The following is a 21,080-nucleotide window of genomic DNA, read 5'->3' on the forward strand; positions in this document are numbered from 1 at the left end:
GCATAAACTTACATTGAATTTTGCCATATTGCTATTGAAGAAAATTCTGTACGATACATATTGTTACTGAATTACTGGCCAACCTGATTGTGTTCTGATGCTCACTCACTGTGTGAACATCAGTGTCAAAACAATGAAAATCAAACATTTCACTCATCACTGGTAATCATTACTGTACTGTTTGAACTATTCTATATCATTGCATTAAATTTCCTGATGATTTTTCCAGGATTTTCAGGAGAGCGATGTTTGTAAAGAAACGTCTTCCCCTGATTACAGCTTTGGTGAGTCATTTTAAGCTGCATGCAATTCCCCTGGGATTCCACTCAATGCGTATGCGTCTCCGTTACGGCATCCACTTTAGAAAATGTCTCAGCTTCCACTGTCTTATGCCGTGTATTGGCTGCGTCGTTGCTCGAGCAGTCCCTTGCTTATACAGAGAATAGGAAAGAGTTCCATTTTTACCGGACAATGGACCACAATGCTTCACTTCAGCAGAATTTAGCGCGAGCGGAACTAGAAGTCAAACACCGATACACGTGTCTAGTTTGTTTTCAGAATAAAAGCCCCCAGTTGACACTGTAATGGTATTTTACGTATCTACATCGACACTCCAGTCGGTTGGTGAAACATCTGTTACTTTGTGTTTCCAGTACATGTGTTTTTGGATTACTGCGAGAAATTTCTGTCTCAAGGCTCCAGCTTTCCTACTGTGCTGCACAGCGGATGGGTGTGTGAACTAGGGCTGTAACGATACACAAATTCACGATTCGATTTGTATCACGATTTTTGACCCATGATTCGATACATTCCACAATTTTTTTTAGATTTAAAAAACATTTTATTCAAACATTTACTTATATAGCAACTTAATGTAACATTTAATAACAAATATTTTGGAACACTGAACAGATTTGAACATAAATAAATAAATAAATAACCAAAGATTTCTCTTTTTTCTGTAACAAAATAATACTGTTGAAAAATACAAAGTAAATGATCAATCAGACTGGGATTTGTCCCCAAAGCATGCTGGGAAGTGTAGTTCTTCATGAGAAGCAGTTTTGTTCCAGTGGAAATAACTTGTTTTGATAAACAGCAAAGGTAAGACAACATTTCCGCTTGTATTTCTTGAAAGTCAGTTGTTTTGCTCTTATTTTGGGGCTGGATCCGTGAATCTTGTTCGTAGAGTGATAAAAATGGTACCGTTAGAATCTGTGAATTCTCCGCTGTTTACATAATCACGCTGACGATCCGGTGCCGCTTTTCAATGTGTGCGCTGTAACAGGTTTTTTCCGCTCCTGCGGGTTTACTCCATCGGTGTTTTAACTGTGTTTGGTGAACATAAGAATGGTTTATATGAGCTTTTAGCTGAGTTTCTGACCTTGCTGTGGGTATGTAGTATGTCTGTGTTTGTTAAAGTTAGACATGGTTTTATGACGCTTTTGTCGCTCTGTCTGACGCAGTAAAGAAGAGATTAACGCGATTAAAAAACATAACGCGTTAATGATGACTGTAATTAATTAATCACAATAAACGCGATAATTTGACACCCCTAATAAAAACAAGTTTGGTAGCACTAACGGCTCATATCATGTGGCTGACTGGAAAAATAACTGGGAGTTAGAAAGGGCGTTTCGCGATTCTGTTTTCTCAGCCACGACACAGGTTCGTGGCTCTGAATATCGTAATTTCGATTTCGATACGCATATCGTTACAGCCCTACTGTGAACACATCCAGTGGGTATTGATGGATTGATCACACGCAGCAACAGTGCAATGCGCCACAATACGCATTCAGTGGAATCCCGGGGTTAGTCCAATACGCAAAAACTTTATAGGGGTCACATTTATATTATACAGATTTGTGAGGTACCACCCATAATAAAGTGCCATGGCAAGCAGGTGTGGTTAATCGTTTTTTGCAGTATTTTATATTTCCTCTGTGTTGTATCTGTATTACTTAACTTTCCATGTCTTTCCTCCCACTCAGAGCACCAGCTGTCGAAGGTAACCCATCTCACTCTGATCATAAATGATGGGTCTGCTGACGTTCTGTATGATGAACAGCAGCCCAAGGAGTAAATGTCTCCCATTTGCTCCTGGTGTCACTGTCAGACTCCAAACAAAATTGATCAATTGCAGACACTTAAGTTCGTTGTAATAGGTTTGAGTTAAGGTTTTCTTTGTTATTTTGCTCTGTGTGCTGAAGGGCAGTGTTGATTTGAGTTGACTCAACTGGTTGTGTGTCTGCTTTGACCCAACATTTTATTACATGTTTTCAGTTTTCGAGTTTGTTGGCAGTGTAAACATACACACGTTCCTCTGCGTTACTTGGAGTGAGCTGTTGTGTTGCCGATCTGTTCTGATAAACTGCCACCACATTCTTTGTAAACAAATGTTGAGTATTGAAAAATCTTTCTTTGAAGATACATTTGAATGGTACCAAAGTGAAAAAGAATGTGTATATATTTTGTTTCAATTGTGTGGAAACATGCATGCTTTAAAGACATTTTTGTTTGTGTAATAAATATCAGTACACCTGTTTAAAATGAGTCCTGCTTTTCATGAGTTACCCACCTACCCTCATTATATAGCCCCATCTTTTGATGCCGTTTTATTTGCTTGTTCTCTGCAATTATCTAAATTTGCTATCATTTTTCAGAACTCAAAACACAAGCTGAGTACATTTAGTGAAACGTATGCCTTATTGACCATGATTTACATGGGAATTGGTCTGAAGAAGTAAGGAAATGGAAGAAACGTTTGTATACAAACCAAATTTATTGGGTTTCTCGTATATATAAATTTAAATATATTGTCAATTCGAGAGTAAAAATGTAAAAGGTGGTTGCATTTCATTGGACAGTACTGAGTAATAACTTGATGTAGTTGTGTAGTGTTTCTGTGCTTCTAATGTTTCATTACTTCATTTGAATCAGGATGATTTAATATAGATTAGCAGCATCTTGTCTAAAACTATAATTGGTTCTTGTTTTTCAAATACATCCCTATCATGTCATTCAGGCCTTATCACAGCAATCATAGAAAAACAGCTTTCAAATCATTTAAAATCATTTCTCTTGGAAGCAGATGTTAATATGGAATATTTCATGTAGTGAAAAAAAATAATGCACACTGACTGAGAAACAAAACTAAAAATTAAAAAAAAAAAATAACCCTTGCACACTCTTGATTCATGTGCATAAACTAAATGTATGCATGTGAAGCAAGAGTGTTGAAGTCTGTTACCCATTTTTTTTAAGTGAATATTTCACTAACGGTGAAACAAGCTGATTGTATTAAACATTCAGGCCATGTGAAACAAACACTAGAGTATTGTCACTGTTGATGAGGTAGAGGCTGGCTGTCCTCTTCATTACTACACCAAAATGTTACCTTCTCTGTCCATTTTCAGAAATAGAACGTGTGAAATGGCAAGAAAGAAAGGCCCGCCATGACATTTTGAGAACACCACACACACAGTGAGGTGGTTCAGCTGATGGCCTGGTAGTCCCACATTTTCCTGCAGTACATGAGGCACAGTGGCAGTTCAGATGGAAGAGTGAAGCATGGTAATATTCGTTCCTGGAATGAGGTTGTCGTCCTCGCCATTGATGAGAGGGTCCCATTGATTAAAGTTCTTCTCTAAACCTGCAAAGTTCAAAATGGTTGTGAGCGTTATTCAGAAATCCGGCAATGCACAGGGATTGAAAATATGGATGTCTCCTTTTAAAAGGTCCAGTGTGGATATACTACACATGAAGTGTGTTATTGCTTTTTTTTTTGCAGCCTTTTAAAGGCAAGTTAGGCAAGGGCCTAAGTGTGTGTTTTGCATTTTGAACCTAAAGCTTATAATGCAACTGAGGAGGAAAAGCTCTAAAAGCATAAACCAATGGAGGAGAAGGAAATGCCACCCATTCCCTGATCCACTTGGGAAACAGCGCATGAGCAAAGGAGTCCTCTTGCATTCCATTTCAGTCTAGAGTTGCATACATACTGACTCAATCTCACATCCCTTTCCAGTAGTGGCTATTTCTGCCCTCTAGTGTATGTTGTATTCTTTGAGCACCAAGTTGTGCAGATCTGTTGGTATCCACACATACAGTTAGGTCCATAAGTATTTGGACATCGACACAGTTCTCTTTATTTTGGCTCTATACACCACTACAATGGATTTGAAATGAAACGAACAAGATGTGCTCTAACGGTACACTTTCAGCTTTAATTTTAGGGGATTTACATCCAAATCAGGTGAACGGTGTAGGAATTACAACACTTTCTATATGTACCTCCCACTTTTTAGGGGACCAAAAGTAATGGGACAATTGACTGAAAAGCTATTTCATGGACAATTGTGGGCTATTCCCTCATTATTTCATCTTCAATGACACAGGTAAAAGTTCTGGAGTTGATTCCAGGAGTGACATTTGCATTTGGAATCTGTTGCTGTTAACTCTCAATATGAGATCCAAGGAGCTGTCACTGTCAGTGAAGCAAGCCATCATTAGGCTGAAAATCAAAACAAACCCATCAGAGAAATAGCAAAAACATTAGGTGTGGCCAAATCAACTGTTTGGAACATTCTTAAAAAGAAAGAATGCACCGTGAGCTCAGCAACACCAAAGGACCTGGAAGACAACAGAAAACCCCTGTGGTGGACGACAGAAGAATTCTTTCCCTGGTGAAGAAAAAGCCCTTCACAACAGTTGGCCAGATCAAAAACACTCTCCAGGATGTAGGTGTTTGTGTTTCAAAGTCAACAATCAAAAGAAGACTTCACCATCGTGAATACAGAGGGTTCACCACAAGATGCAGACCATTGGTGAGCCTCCCCTAAAAAGTGGGAGGCACATATAGAAAGTGTCGTAAATCCTACACCGTTCACTTGATTTGGATGTAAATACCCTCAAATCAAAGCTGAAAGTGTGCAGTTAAAGCACATCTTGTTTGTTTCATTTCAAATCCATTGTAGTGGTGTATAGAGCCAAAATAAAGAGAACTGTGTCGATGTCCAAATATTTATGGACCTAACTGTACGTACGTACGACTGAGTGTAACGATACCAGGAACCTGTGCAGTCCGTGTGTATAGTCCGTGTCCATGTAGGGTACATGGACCACCACAGAAATGGGGGCAGATGATAAAATCTGTCTCAAGGACACTAACCTGGCCCTTCAATATCGCTTATTCCCACACTCTGGATATTTAGCAAATGCTATATGCTGAAATATTCCGCAAGGATCAAGGACTTGTTGTTCTTACCAAGATGGCGCTGCAGAAAGGCTAGTGTTGCTCTGTTGGAGAGGTTGATGGCGATCTCCGGGTCGATCTCACCCTTGAGTTTCATCAGTTTACCGATCCAGTTCCCTGTCAGGAAGGTGAAGTCTGGGAAACTCTGGTGGACTGTACCTCTAGGAATCGTGCATTTGAAGGAAAACGTCAATGTTAATTCAGAGAAAATAACAAGAATCATAACTCTGTCTGCGAGCGACATCAGTTCTGACACGTCGTACAGTACCTGATGGTGATCATTTTCCTCGGTATGACGGCCGAGTCAAGCTTCTTCATGCGGCTGATGTTTCCCGCCCACTGGAACTTCTCAGAGTTGATGAAGAAGATCGGCTGCTTCACACGAGGAAAGATCTCCTCGTCTAAAGGAAACATCCAAGCGTCCAGCGCTACACCACACCTGATTTAACAGAGACATGGTAATCGATACGATCCACATCTAGGGTTAGTTATATCATATCATTTAATACTGGTGTCATAAAATGCAAGATTGTGTGCTGCAAGTTCTAAATGAAACTATTAGTGTACAATTGAATTTCTTAAATTGTATTTTCTTGTTCCCTCGCTCACCCTCGTATGGAGGATAAAGCGGTAGAAGATGGATGGATGGACAGATGTATCCTTGCTCCTCTATGACGGTAAACTGAATATTTTTGGTTTGTAGATTTGTTGACAAGTAACAATATCATCATTTTAAGGGTTTGGAAAATGCATTTTACAATAATATTGTATGGTATTGGTAATACTTAATATTCTTGATGGAATTATTAAATTCAACCTACTTGAATTTAACCTCTTTACACAGAGCTTCAATCATTGTCGCTCCTCCAAAGGAATGTCCCATCGCTGCTATCCTACACAGATCCATGGAGTTCTGTCAGTGGAGGAGAGGATAATAACGAGTGATTAGTACGGTGTTAATATTAAATCTCAGCCTTGCTTAAAGGAGAACATCAACAAATCCCTTAGGAAGAAAATATTGTGTGTATCATTATCTGTTGGATTTGCTTTGTTCTTGACATTTATGTGAACACATTTGCTGCAGTATTGACCATGGCTCGCTTAGAAAAGAAATGTGCAATCTCAGTGGTACTGCCCTTGTGTCAACACAGATTAAATTAAAGGTTTTTCTGAGTTGTTTGTAAATGTTATGACTCTACTTGTTATGAACTAAAACTAGTTACATAAAAGCAGACTGTGTAATGTAATGTGATAAGTAAACATTTAAGTCCCATTCAAAATTGTACTGAATTGAAGTTGGACGAACACCGAGATAATGCAATTAGTCTAGTGGAATTGCGGCTCCGTGTAACCCAAGAGTCAGATAGAAGCTCTCCTGGTTGCTCTGCACATGCTCAACAGTTCCCACTCTCAACTTTTAAAACACAGAAATAGTAGAAGGAGCCGATACACAGGAGAATAAGACATATAATATTCTTCAGTCCATTGATAGTGGGCAGACTCAAAATTGTGCTTAACATGCTAACAACCAGCTGTAAACGAAACCAGAAACTGCTCAATACTGACAAGCTGAAAGAGGACGTGTCGCCACCTGGTGCAGCGGAGGCAAACACACCACAATGAATAGATCTAATCTACCGGATGAAGTTCATGAAACGTTTACCTCCAGCGTCGTCCAGTCAAACCGTGTTTTCAGGGCATTTTGCATTTGTTTCCCCGAGTTGATTTCAGTCAGTTTTTCCAGAGCCAGAATGCATTCGTTGGCTCTTTGTTTCACCTGGAGGGAAGAGAACAAGTCACACAAGTTCAGAGAAAAAGGAAATAAGCGCAAACTTAAGACTGACACACTGTTAAGGGTCATATTTAAAAAACCCTCAAACATATGTGGTTTATATTGAACACGAGTCATACTGTGAGTGTTTACTGTGTATAAAGGTCAGATGTGTAATCCACCTGATGTTATTCCTGAACCCTCACAACATGACTATGGAATAATTTCACCACCTTCAACTTTGACACAGTGACTCTGATAATAGCTTGCTAGCTAGCTTTCCCTTCCAAAGCAAACCCGCTCACCTGTTTATTTCTCAGAGGGAACTCCATCTCTCCCTGCTGCAGAACTCTATAGTACATCCACTCCTGCGCTAAGTCTGGGGCTGAGGCTGACGTACAAGGCACAGTTTCATTCGTCCTCTCCGACTCTGTCTTGTCTCGAAAATAAAACGTGGCCGACGCAGACTGGTCTCTGCAGAGTGAATAATTGTGAGGCAAAAAGGAATAGATTGGAAGTTGGAAAGAAGGACAACAAATCAATTAGTTAAATGAAAGAACATTCAGAATATATAATATGACACTGGCTGTCATTTCTGAAGCAAACAAACATTGTAGTTGTAGCTTCTCAAATTTGTAATAATTAGTATGTAATATCTTCAAATTGTTCAAAACAACCTGAAGTTTGTGATCATAAAATGATAAGCCCAGAAAATAATCAGCAGATGACAAAGATAGTCGTTAAATGCAGTTGTAGATGAGAAAATAACTCAATAATAGGAAGTTTTACTTTTTTCTTAACCAACAGGCCTACAGGCCTAACCCTAACCCTACCCTCAATGTAAACAATTGTATGTCAATTATCTAAAGAAGAAGTGGTTATTCCTGTTCCTTTTTTTACCCCCTGATACACAAACTAATGAACACAGACACTAAGAGCAGTTTAGTTGTCAACTTTGTTCAGCTTTTGTTAGAATGCATAATAAGTGCTGTGGTCAAAAGGGCATTTTTTTCCTGCTGCTGCTTTTCTAAACAGACTTATTTGACATTGTGACTGAATAACCACAGACTGAACAACCTCTGACCGTCACGTCACAACTACAAACCAGGTCAACACCACCACCCCTGCACTGCCCACACGGCTTTTTCTGTGGCTTTAACGCACTGAAATAACACCTCGATCGACGTGAGTGACAAACTAAATGCAGCCATTATGTTTGTCTCCATATGATGCCCTTGTCTCTAGACTGAAAAGAAATGTGATGACCTGGTTCGTACCATTGTCTGAACACCCTTTCCACTCCACACATAAACAGACAGAGACTGACCGACTGCCTGCTGTGCCAACATTCAAGCACAGCTTCCTTTTTTTCAGTGTATATGTCATATGCATATCCTAACCTTAACGATGAATAGAGTTTATATAGACTGGACATGTGTCGTCCTCTTCCTTTGATTGAAGTACTGACGAGGGCTGAGCGGCTGCGGATGCTTTTCTAAGGTTGATTTGTGATAAAAGTCAAGCTTCCGCTGTATACAAACATCACTTTAAAGATATAATATGTAACATTTCTGCACTCAAATATCTAAACCCTTTTTTGTAATCTGTATTTCTATTTAAGGTAAAGGACTGTTTCACTTTGACGATATCAGCTTTACCGTCTATGCTATCACCCAAAAAAGGGGTAACCACCCTATGGAAACCTTTATGTGAGGAAGGAAATATTCTGTACTACTAGTTGAACAGTGTGTTGTCTTCTGTATCGTATATTTTATTGTGTGTATTTGTGGATGGTTATTATTATTATTATATTATTATTATTATTATATTATTATTATTATTATAATAACTATTGCTTTTTGCAGCATGTTCTGCCAAAGAAGCCCTCCCTGTACGACGCAAATGCACAGATGAACCAGACAAGACAACAGTTCCCATGATCCCACGCTGCTTCTCAACTTCATCATATGTGGTGTTTTGTTATTGTTTTGATTAAGAGACCCCCTAGTGGCAATTAAGTATAAAACCTAACATTACATATCCTACATCCTTTATCCTCTGTGATTTCCTAATTGCATATTTTGATTTTGATTCAAAAACTACATCAACATAATATGTTAATATTATTAGCAGGAAGTGCATCTAATTATTTACCTGTGTTCAACAGACGCCACGATGAAACCCTGAGAGGCCAGTTCTGCACATATAGCTGAATACAGAGTCCTGATGAAAGAACAAGGACACGTCAGTCATAGAAGGAGAGAGGTGAGCTGTCATGAGCAAATACTGTAGCTGTATCATGAATATAACATGTACCTAAAGGCTCCCAGACCATGGGAGAAGATAACTACAGGACATTTTTCATTTGATTTGAAGGGAGCATCCAAGTAAGCTGGGATCTTAAAGGATCCTGGAAATAAAGAAAAAACATGAGCTTCATAAATCACACTGATATTGAGCAAAAAAAACAGCATTTAGATGGATGGTACTGAGGAGAGGAGTAGGAATATTATTAACCGTCATAACAAACAAAAGCAAAAACCACAAAGATTTTCAGTTGTTAGAGAAATTAAGAGAATCCAGTCTGCTTGGAGATCATCTGCAGCATCAAAACAGGTTTACACCTGAAACAGACGTTCTCTCCTTAACCTGATCACTGTATTGTTGTCATAACTGATGGTGTTTTTATATTGGTCCCAGATAAGCCTTGCTTTCACTTTGTTTTCCTCTGTTATTACTGTTCAGTGAATTCAATTCCTCACGAATGCACAAAAACATGTCTGAACAGGCCACACTGTTATAAAACACATAAATTACCAAAGAGGTAGTTGAAAATGCCTTCACTGAGAGTTCTGTTGATTTTCATGAAGTCTGCCAGGCCGTTAAAATACTCCCTGCATGGGATCCAGTCTGGTTTGTCTGCTTCCCCAGTCTCTTGACAAGGATAGTAGAGGCGGAAGAAGCTGCCCTGTGTGGGCGAAACACAAAATGGTAAATCACACAATTAGGCAACTGTTGTTTATTGTGATGTGAAAAGTGATCTTCTTCACCAAATGTGAGAATATTCTACACTCTTTCTCTGTCGTTCTGAACTTTAAAACTTTGTTGAACCACAGCATGAGTGACTATTTAAAGGTTCAGTGGGTAAAATGTCTGTAAAATTGTTTATATATTTGGCAGAAATTGAAGATTGAATTTGTATGTGTATTTGTGTGAATAATTGCTGTAGACGGAACAGTTTTTACAGCAGCAGCATTAGGTGTAATTACTGACATCATGAGTTTAGGTACATTTCTTTACAGGTGTTCTTTAGTAAATGGGAATGCTGATTTACCAATTTGTTCCAAAGTTTCGGTCACATTTTTCAGCCAAATTATTTAACTTTTTCCTCAATTTTGTTGTAATTGGAAATTAATTAAGTATTTGTCACACTTGGCAGATCACACACACATACATTAAAGACAACAGGGTGAGAACATTTTCTAGTTTAAGTACATTTTCTATGCTACTGTTCAAGAAGACTGAACGCAGATGTAAGAACTACACAACCACATTTTGTCCCCTTTGACTCATTTGTCATGTTATGTATGAGCAGATAAGAGATAATAGAGAGTGCATGTGTGCTTCGACTTCTACCTTTGTGCTGTGGTCCATCATGAAATCAGTGCATCCCACTGGGTTAGGGCCCTTGGCAGGAGGGATCCCAAGGTGGTGACTGCCAGTGTTCCCCATGGCGAAGACACTCAGCGCGTAGCCCCTCTGCTCTGTCAGATAAACAACAAACTAGTAGTATTTAGTGAGTACTTGAAAGGAAGGCAGTAGAGCTGCAACTAACGATTATTTTCGTAATCAATTAATCTGTCGATTATTTTCTCGATTAATCGAGGAATCGGTTGGTCCATAAAATGTCAGAAAATTTAAAAAAAAAACATTGATCAGTGTTTGTCAAACCTGGAAATGACGATGTTCTTGTATGTCTTGTTTTGTCCACAAACCAAAATGATTCAGTTTTAATGATTTCTTTGTTATGTGGAGCAAAGACTAAGAAAATATTCACATTTAGGAAGCTGAAACAATCAGAAATCTTGTTTTAATCATGAAAAAAGCTTCAAACCGATAAATCAATTATCAAAATAGTTGGCGATTCATTTAGTAATCGATATATCAATTAATCGTTTAAGCTCTAGAAGGCAGTAACGGTGATGATGGTAGAAGGACAACAGTCCACGAGATTCAGTTTTGAATCAAAAGAGTAAAAGACACAAATTAATTCTGGATTCAACTTTAAAAAGAAAATAACAAACTGTGGAACACGGATTTCTTATTATAATAATAACCTATTTGATTTAAGCCTCTTCTATGTGAATATGTTCTGCTATCACGTTTGGTTTATGGACCATACAAAAACAAATGATTAATGATGACACAATCACACTTATCCTCACTAACTACCAGCAGATTATAGATTATAACTCCCAATTTAAAGCATTTCACTGAACCAACACTTGTCAATACATAATCCATATATTGTTACATTTAATGTGTGTTACATCAGTGTCTATTATTTGTTATTAACTGTTTTATTCACGTCTTTAATCGTTACCTTCATATTTTGTAAACACATTTAGAGTAAAAAATAACGAAGACGAAAGTAAATGACTTAGTTGTAAAAGTGTGTCAAAGTCTCTGACTAAACCTGTGGGGGTTTGACCAGGTTAACAACATCATTTGACAGCTTTGGAGACGCTGGCAGATATACTCGTATTCTCGCTGTCCGTAACATAAAACATAATATAAAAAATAACATGTGTTTTCAGTCCATACCTGTCCTTGTCCACTTGCAAATCCCTTTAATTAATAACTGGACAAATCCTCCATGAGAGAACATCGACCTCAGGCGAGCTAACCAACTGTCCTCTCGTTAGCTCGTCAGCCACACAAACGCTAATAAAAGTTTTTAAACTATAAACAACGTCCTGCGGTAGAAACAGTAAAACCACGTTGGCTGCCAGTGATAATACATCAGTTTCGCAACATTATCAAGGAAGCGGTTTGACTTTGTCTCGATCCCTGAACCGATATGAATCACTTGGGAGTGGTTTGACCGCCTGTCACTGTTGTTAGCTATTAGCATTAGCGTAGGAGGAGGCTAACTCCTATGACCTAACCCGAACCATTGAGAAAACCTCCTCCACGTTTAACTTTACTCGAGTTCTTACAACACATGCTCATCACACGTTTATGCCAAGACACTGAGGTTGTTATGAGGAACGCTGCAGGGATGTCAGTCTTTGGAGCAACTGACAGCCCCGCACGTGCATTTGTTGACAAGAATGATCTACATTTTTTTTTACCGACATTTATTTATTTCATCATTGATTGATTGATTAATTAATTTCTAGAAACCTGCTGTTTTCCAGGGCAGATATTCACAGGATACATTTGTGCTCTCTTATACGCCCATTATTCTGTCTGTGTGTGTTTGGTGACAGTGACATGACATTACACTCCTCGTCTCAAGGAGGCAGTAGAGAGTGTTGAACACCGGAAAAACAAAGCGAGCGTGTGGAAGGAAGGATGCGGTGTATGCATAGCCGACTGTCTTGAACTCATTTGTCAGACAATATTTGTGCGCAAGAATGAAATTGGTGAGTGATTGTGTTAACAGTAAAGACTATAATTAAATTTAAAATAGCCAAGCAAACCCTCGTTTTTATTAAAGCCTGTTAGCACGTACTTTATGGCATCTAGTTCAAGCTGACTGCTAGCTTGGACTGCAAATAGCTCCCTGTCTCATTCAGTGAGGCTTAAAAAGGCAGCCAGCAGTAAAGCTGTCTAAATGGTTTAATTTAGTAATTGTAATTTTGTGAGCAATTGTATTTGAACGAGACCGCGTCTCTCCCCTGTACGCCACAAGACATTCATGCTGCTTCTTCTGTATCTGCATTTAACTGTTTGTTTTTCCTCTATCAGTACTGTCTGTCTGGTCATCCTACGTTGCCTTGCAATGTTCTCAAATTCAAATCCACCACCGTCATGCTGGACTGTGGACTGGACACCACCTCTGTCCTAAACTTCTTGCCTCTTCCTCTTGTGCACAGGTAAGTCACTGGCATCAGTGGCACCTTCTGTATGTTCATGGAATTTTTTCAAAATTTTCTGAACCAATGTTTTTTTTTAAAGCCCAAGGCTCTCAAAGCTGCCTGGCTGGATATCCAAGGATGGAACAGTAAACCTGGAAAAGGTAAACCATATCCATGTGTAAGATCATCTGAAGTAATTTGTTTTTCCCTCTGTGAAGCATTAAAGCATCACTCTGTACCTGCAGCCTGATTATCATGTTAGTCATTAGAGGGTCTGATTCTGGTCATTTCAGTCACTAGCTATATGATTATTACGTTACACACTTTTTTACAGTGTTCCTACCCACTCACTAAGCACAGATTTAAGTGCAAAGTGTCAATGAAAGCAGCACCATTGTCTGTCAGTGACCATAGACATTATTTTGAAGCAGTTATTTTCCTCTAAGGTAAAATAAAGTTGTACAGTGTTGCTTTAATATGTAATGATTTGTATGTAAAATGATGTTTCTTTACATTTGTCCAGGAGCTGAAGGAGTGTGCAGGGAGAGTGTTTGTGGACTCACAGCCAGAGTTCTGTCTCCCTGAGGTGAGAAACCCAGCCAACACATTAAATGTTTATCTAATAAAACAGTGATCGTAACTGATGATAATATGCTTTTTCTGAAGGATGTTAGAATGTGATAGACAACAAATGCCATACTTGAAATTGGGAAACCTACTTGATCTGAGCTAATTCAAATTGTTCAACCACAGAGAGAACTGTTGGATCTGTCGACTATCGATGTCATCCTCATTTCCAATTACCACTGCATGATGGCCCTGCCCTACATCACTGAACACACAGGCTTCACAGGAACAGTGTATGCCACAGAGCCCACACTTCAGATAGGCAGGTAAGGACATTCATCCAGAGGATTTAACTTTGTTTATGGCATATCTTGCACCATAAGGGACAGTGGTTGGGTTTTAAAAATGCTTACATGTTATGCTTCCTGCTTTTCTCTGTTCAGACTGCTGATGGAAGAGCTAGTTAACTTCATGGAAAGAGTTCCCAAAGCCCAGTCTGCCACCTGCTGGAAGAACAAGGAATTACAGAGGTATATATGTACTGTTTGAATTTATCAGTCATTTACAAATGTTTACTTACTGGTTTTAATTTAAAAATGTTCTGTAATTTAATGTTACTTTTTGACAAATCTGTTACATAATAGTGTATAACACATTATATTTGTATTAGGTTGCTCCCATGCCCACTGAAAGATGCAGTGGAAGTGTGGACATGGAAGCGATCCTACAGTATGCTGGAGGTGAACTCTGCCCTAAGCAAAGTTCAACTTGTGGGTTATTCACAGAAAGTGGTAAGAGTTTAAATTGTCCTGCATATTCAAACCTATTCTGCATAAAACAGTCGGTATCTCCTATTCATTCATTTTCTCTACAGGAGTTATTTGGAGCTGTAGAAATCTCCCCCTTGAGTTCCGGCTACTCTTTGGGCAGCTCTAACTGGATCATTCAGTCTCATCACGAGAAAGTGTCCTATGTGTCGGGTTCATCCCTCCTCACCACACATCCACAGGTAGTTTAACACACTGTTTCCAAAACGTTTGATATGGAGAGTCACAACCCAGTTCACAATATAAAATGTGATACATTTCCTGATTACGCCTGTAAATAATTATGTAATGGATTATTTTCATTATCAATTAATCTGTTGATTAATTTCTGAATTAATGGAGGACTGCACAATGTCAGAAATTGTTTAAAAATGGGTGTTTCCCAAACTTGGAACACCAAGAAGAAATGATGATGATCTCTTGTCACAAACCAAAATCATAAAACGTTTTCTGTTACTCACATTTGAGAAAGGTAAACATTATTTTAAAGGGGAAATATTATGCAAAATCAACTTTTTAATAATTTAAATCCTTATATTTGGGACTCTGTAGGTCCTATCAGTTGGCAAAGTGTGAAACAAGATGACTCATGTTTTTGTGGTCCTCCTCAGTCTAAGTCCTCTCTCCCCCATTTACTCATTTACTTCTCCAGCAGTCAGTTTTTGTGTATCTACTTATGAGTTCAGATTGGGACAGTGCACAGCTTCTTAGTTGTACCAGAGTCCTGTATAAGCTGATTAATATCTGTAATTCTCTGACAGAAAACACAAAGTCATGTATCTGTTAAGCAGTGAGTAACAGGCTTTGGGTTTTGTCTGATTATATTCTGGAAAAAAACCTGGGTAGATGACAAAGCTCCTCTTTAGTGGGTTTTGATGAAATTTCAAGTATCTCTTTTTCTCTTTTCCCAGCCGATGGACCAAAGCTCCCTGAAGAACAGTGATGTTTTGATTCTGACAGGCCTCACACAGATGCCAACTGCCAACCCAGACGGCATGCTGGGAGAGTTCTGTAATAACCTGGGTAGGTTCAGGTGTATTTGTGTAATTACCAGATTAAATGGCCGTTTCATGTGGGTTTAATGCAATTTTGTAATAAATATTTTCTGGTGAAAGTAACCTATGCCTTAAACATTGTGAAATTCACTGATGAATGTCATTGTATGTGATCAAAGCTTTATATTTTTTTGTTCTTTTTCTTGAACCTGTAGCCATGACTATCCGTGCTGGGGGCAACGTGCTGGTTCCGTGTTACTCGTCAGGCGTGATATATGACCTGCTGGAGTGTCTGTACCAGTTCATCGACAGTGCAAACCTGGGGACCACACCATTCTACTTTATCTCCCCTGTTGCCAATAGCTCGCTGGAGTTCTCTCAGATTTTTGCTGAGTGGTGAGCACCTATTAATCAAAATTCACTCTTTAAAAAAATCTGTCCTTTGTTGACCCAAATGAGCACAAAAATCTCACATTAATGTGTTAATTGTGTGGTGCTGTTCTGCAAAGCATGAGTGCAGGTAATGAGGTGATTGAACTGCTGCTAAATGTTTTATGTTAAGACTGGAGAGGGCGTGAATGTTGCCAGTGATGTTGTTTTCAATTAAAACAATGTCAGTAAAGCCAGTTTCCTCATGAAGTTAAGTGTTTGTTTTAGTGTAGTGTCGTCTGACGTCCTGCTAATAGATTTCATTGCAGCATGTTGATAGCGCCTTGATTTTCACTTATTCATATTATATTTAAGATCATTCAAAAACATGCCTGTTGTCACCATGCTGATTAGAGTTATTAGAATTACAGGACTCTGTATTTGATTGCTGTTGATTTCTCCACAGGATATTGCTCAGATTTTCTGATTAGTGTTATGCTATAGGGTTAGGTTATATCCTCTTTTTTTTTCTTTCCAGGCTTTGTCACAACAAGCAATCAAAGGTGTATCTTCCAGAGCCTCCGTTCCCTCATGCTGAGGTGAGTCACGCTGCTGCGTCTCTGGTCGGTGAAGTGAACACTGCTGCGTTTCAGGGATAACAGATTTTTGGAAATCCTGGTGAAATCACTGTCAAGTCGCAGTAAAGAAGCTCACGACTGGTCTGCAGTTAAACCAGTCACAGTCTGTGCAGCTCTGACACTTTTGCAGAATCATATTAAATATATTTGTACATTAGAATCTCTTCTCTGTGTATATATAAATTAACCTTTTATATGCTGAAGATCTTCCCTTTTTTGTTTTGGTACAATCAGAGGGAAACTTATTCGGCTGATAAGTGGTGTTAGTCAGCATTTCTGTGGGGATAACCAAACAAAACAAATACTGTGTTTAAAAGGACATTGCTAACAGAATGGTTGTTTAATAAAAACATGTATATAATCATGAGATTTTGGACTAATTTGAGACTAATGTTCTCAAACTGTCCTTATTTTTGGAAGACAGCCAACACTTGTTTGTGTTGGACACTGTTAGTGTGTCCAGCAGCAGAGGATACATGTCCTGATATAATCTGTACAAACCAACAAAAGTAAGCAGAGAACTCTGCACTACAACAGTAATTATTGCAAAATTATATATTTTTTTAATAGCAATACAATACAAGTTATATGTACTAATGTGTCACGATACAAACACACTATGTTATACTTAAGACGTGTGACATTCTTTTTTAAAAGAGGTAATCTTAATTTGTTCACCATAAAATATCTCGCTTATTCTACTTATGCAACAAAAATTTGTAAAAATGATGCCTGACAACCTTTTACCTTCATAACCCAAACAGAGTCTTAAGCATCTACTCTATCAATCTTTTGCTTTCATTAAAGATTTCTGTGGACTGGAACTATGAGAGGTTCCCCATTTTTTGAAGCTTTTGCGTGACTGAAAATAATTAAGAAAAAAAAAACATTTTCACCCAGTCAGAACTGAATACTCCTCTCTGCACATGTCACTATATTGACAATCAAAGAGATGTTAAAGATGTTTCAACTGGAACTGGAAGCCCTGATATTAACAATAATTTCTAAATGTTTCAGCTGATCCAAACCAACAAACTGAAACACTACCCCAGCATTCATGGAGACTTCAGCAGCGAGTTCCGTCAGCCGTGTGTAGTTTTCACTGGTCATCCGTCTCTGCGCTTCGGGGACGTGGTTCACTTCATGGAGCTGTGGGGAAAGTCAAGCATCAACACCATCATCTTCACTGGTAACTGCACAAACCTTAGTCAAAACCTGCATGTGAATGACATCCTGTGTACAACTGCTAATATCACAATTATATTCAGTATCCATTATTCTGTTCATTCATGTAAATATGTGTTTCTCACTCCCAAACCTAACCAATTATCAGAATATTTGGTGTTAGGGCGGCAATGATTAATCAACTATTGATCTATTACTAAGCAATTAATACATTATTGTCAGCTGTTTTCATAATGAATTAATCAGTGTCAAACAATAATCATTGTGAGTATCTTTTAATAATTAAAACAAGCTGTGATAACAATTTCAGTTTTTTTGAGGTTAGTGAAACGATTATCGACATTTCTCATAAAGCCCTAGTGGGTGAATAATTTAGTTGATGAGTAACTGAATTATTTTAGCCTTAATCCTGTGATTGTGAAACACATGCATTGATTTTTCTGTGTCATCACCAGAGCCAGACTTCTCTTACCTCGATGCCCTGGCTCCCTACCAGCCACTGGCTATGAAGTGTGTCTACTGTCCCATCGACACACGGCTCAACTTCCACCAAGTAGCAAAGCTGCTGAAGGAAGTCCAGGTATGCTGTGAATATCGCAATGTTTCTGGAATTATTCTATTGTCAAATATAGTCACGTACCTTCCCTACAGAGAGGATTAAAGATACAGTGTGTAAAATACTCTTATCTTTTTTGGAAGCATCTGGAGAATAAAGGCCTTTTGGCTCAGTAAATTTGAGCATGAAAGTGAAGTGGACCTCCTGTGAGATGTTCACCACATGGGCCATTTTTATTGAAGCAAATCACTGTCCTTTGTTGCATCTCCTGCAGCCTCTCCATGTGGTGTGTCCAGAGCAGTACACCCAACCTCCACCCAGCCAGTCCCACCGCTCTGATCTGATGCTGGAGCTGCAGCCTCCTCCTGTGCCCTACAGACGCTGCTCTGTACTCAACCTACCCTTCAGACGCCGATACGAACGCGTCTACATACTTCCTGAGGTGAGGCTGCGCATCACAGCGGAAAGTCGCATGAATATATTCCTCTTCAACTTAACTCATTTGAAGAACTCAATAAAGTCAGTCGATAATGTTGAATAAAAGATAAATCGCTGCACCTTCAGAAACAGATGGCGAGTGAGTTCTATCGATTCCCTCAGGAAATGGGGAAACAGTGACATATGGTGGATAAAAAGCTGTCAGAATTACAGATTGAAATGCATTATGGAAATGTTCAAACTCCTTTCAACCAAGCAGGTGGCCAATTTTCATGTCTATAAGTCTGGTTCTTCTGTTCCAAGTTGGCCAACTCCCTGGTGCCCTCTGAGATTAAACCTGGCATCTCCGTGGCAACGGTGTCTGCAGTGCTGCACTCCAAGGACAACAAGCACACACTGCAGGTGTGAAATGATACCACGAAATACATATTTGAGTGTAGCTGTGATATCTGTGCACACATTTCACTGTTTTCTTTCATTTTTTTGCATCACCAGTCAGTGCCCAAACCCCCTCCAGTGCCTCCCAGCAAGAAGAGAAAGCGAGTTATGGAGGAGCCCCCTGTGGTGCAGGCGCCCAAACCCCTGCTGAGTGGAGCGGTGCCCTTGGAAGCTTTCCTGGCCACGTTACAAAAGGTGTGAAAAGTTCAGACACGAGTGGGAACTGCATTATTGCTTTTATAAGAGCCAGCAGTTACAGTTAATTTGTGTTGTTTGCCCTCTTGTCATTGACTGACATTTCCTGCAGCTTTACTGTTCCCTTCAGAGCCATGACTATTATCCCATTCAACGTGACATTGCTGGGATTAGCTTTTATTTTACAGCAGAGACCGGGGATTTTATCACAGAAAGTTCAAATAAAAAAAACTAAACCAGGTTTTTTTATTTGATTAAGCATGCTCCTGCTATAACTGATTTTATTACTGCCCACTACTCCATCTGTTTTTTTAGTTTGAGTGAAATCCACCATCTGTCTACTAATGGATGGTGCTTCACACAACTACTACTTTTCAAAGTACATCTCATTTCATGTGCAGGCACTTGCAGGCATCCATCTTGCAAAAGTTAAACAACAAAATGTGTCCCAAAAATTAAACTTAATGCTGTGTTTTCTGTATATCTTTATTTGCAGCATGGTATCACAGAGGTGAAAGTTGAGGAGACCGTAGACGGACACATCCTGCACTTACAGGCTGAGGACACACTGATCCAGCTGGAGGAGGACGGGACGCACATCGTGTGTGACAATAACGAGCCACTGCGAACCACACTGAGAGACCTGGTGCTCCGCTTCCTGCAGAAACTCTGAAATCTGTCTCATTCCTTCCCTTGGTTTTTAAGTATCCTCGCTTTGCACGGACAGCAACAGAATCAACATGGAAGACGGTGAGAGCGGGTGTAAACAACTGACCCCACAAACAGTCACATTGTCAACACTGCAAGGTTTATTATAGTTTCACTGTAAAGTTTTGTAAAATAGTATTTTGTATTAAAACATACTACAAAAATTATTTCAGTCACTGCAAACTCATCATGTCGGAAATATAGTTGTGAAAATGAGGACGGGATCAGTCGCGAGTTTTTCCAACGGAGGAGGAAGAAGAAGAAATACAACAAAACTATGCAAAGTTAGTCCCTTTGAGTTTACTGTATTTCACATAATATGACTTTGTGTTTTACAAGCTCTACAGTGCAAATTAAATCCAAATCTTAGCTTGTGACTAACTCCTCGGATGAAGGTAATATAGCAGAGCTTTTAATGAGTTACAAAATGCACACAGCTGTGTGTAAATATGTCTTTCTCAGTCCTGTGCACCTCCACAAAAACATAAGAGCAAAGGACATTTAAACATGTTATATCAGGATGAACACGCTTAATTTAGAGGCTTCGGTTAAAGACATAAGCAGAGGAATAACATGCTTTTTAGCCTCAAGAAGTGCTACACACATGAAGTTTTTTGGTGCACTGCTTGTGTCCACATACAGTATGTTGCTACATTGCTCTTGGTATAGATTAGATGGCTGGGAATTGAAATAACATTAAACTATGATTTTATTAGGGGTGGATCTAGACATGAGACGTATGGTGTTATAAACTTTAACAAAGATATCACTGTTGCAATTGCAGCTCTAAAAAACGTCCATCATCTGTCTGTTAATTCAAGGAACGCCTGTTTGCTCCGTCTGTCTGACTGTTAATCACATATCTGTCCAATGGTTCACTTGACAGGCTTCAGACTTGGCAGGTTACCGGTGAAGGGTGTCGGTGTGTGCTGTGCTGACTTTGGTGGCGTTTGGACAATGAATGCTAGAGATATTGTTTAAAATGTGACGGATGCCATGGCATTGCAACCATGGTAGTAAATTGTACTTGAATGTCCTCTGTTAAAAGAAGACACCA

The 21,080-nt window shown here is 39.0% G+C and overlaps 2 protein-coding genes across 2 annotated transcripts; one reads left to right on the top strand and one right to left on the bottom strand.

The window, feature by feature from the left end:
• Window positions 1–3,131: 3,131 nt before the first annotated feature.
• On the bottom strand, window positions 3,132–11,912 carry pla2g7 (phospholipase A2, group VII (platelet-activating factor acetylhydrolase, plasma); the record flags this gene model as incomplete). The annotated part of the gene is made up of 11 exons (XM_083898258.1): window positions 3,132–3,654; window positions 5,266–5,414; window positions 5,522–5,692; window positions 6,075–6,166; window positions 6,917–7,030; window positions 7,330–7,498; window positions 9,179–9,247; window positions 9,341–9,434; window positions 9,842–9,992; window positions 10,661–10,788; window positions 11,849–11,912. 11 exons carry the CDS (start codon window positions 11,910–11,912, stop codon window positions 3,554–3,556), a joined length of 1,302 nt encoding a protein of 433 aa, XP_083754384.1. The 3' UTR covers window positions 3,132–3,553.
• Window positions 11,913–12,582: 670 nt separating this feature from the next.
• ints9 (integrator complex subunit 9) lies at window positions 12,583–19,988 on the top strand (the record flags this gene model as incomplete). Its single annotated transcript, XM_083898832.1, has 17 exons — window positions 12,583–12,672; window positions 12,998–13,125; window positions 13,208–13,268; window positions 13,631–13,693; window positions 13,861–14,000; window positions 14,118–14,204; window positions 14,345–14,465; window positions 14,549–14,683; window positions 15,413–15,524; window positions 15,712–15,892; window positions 16,404–16,464; window positions 17,521–17,692; window positions 18,144–18,268; window positions 18,519–18,686; window positions 18,986–19,084; window positions 19,178–19,315; window positions 19,812–19,988. Exons 1-17 carry the CDS (start codon window positions 12,664–12,666, stop codon window positions 19,986–19,988), a joined length of 1,977 nt encoding a protein of 658 aa, XP_083754958.1. The 5' UTR covers window positions 12,583–12,663.
• Between the last annotated feature and the right edge of the window lie 1,092 nt (window positions 19,989–21,080).

Source organism: Microchirus variegatus (genome assembly GCF_963457635.1).
Source record: "Microchirus variegatus genome assembly, chromosome: 12".
NCBI classification, from domain to species: Eukaryota; Metazoa; Chordata; class Actinopteri; order Pleuronectiformes; family Soleidae; genus Microchirus; species Microchirus variegatus.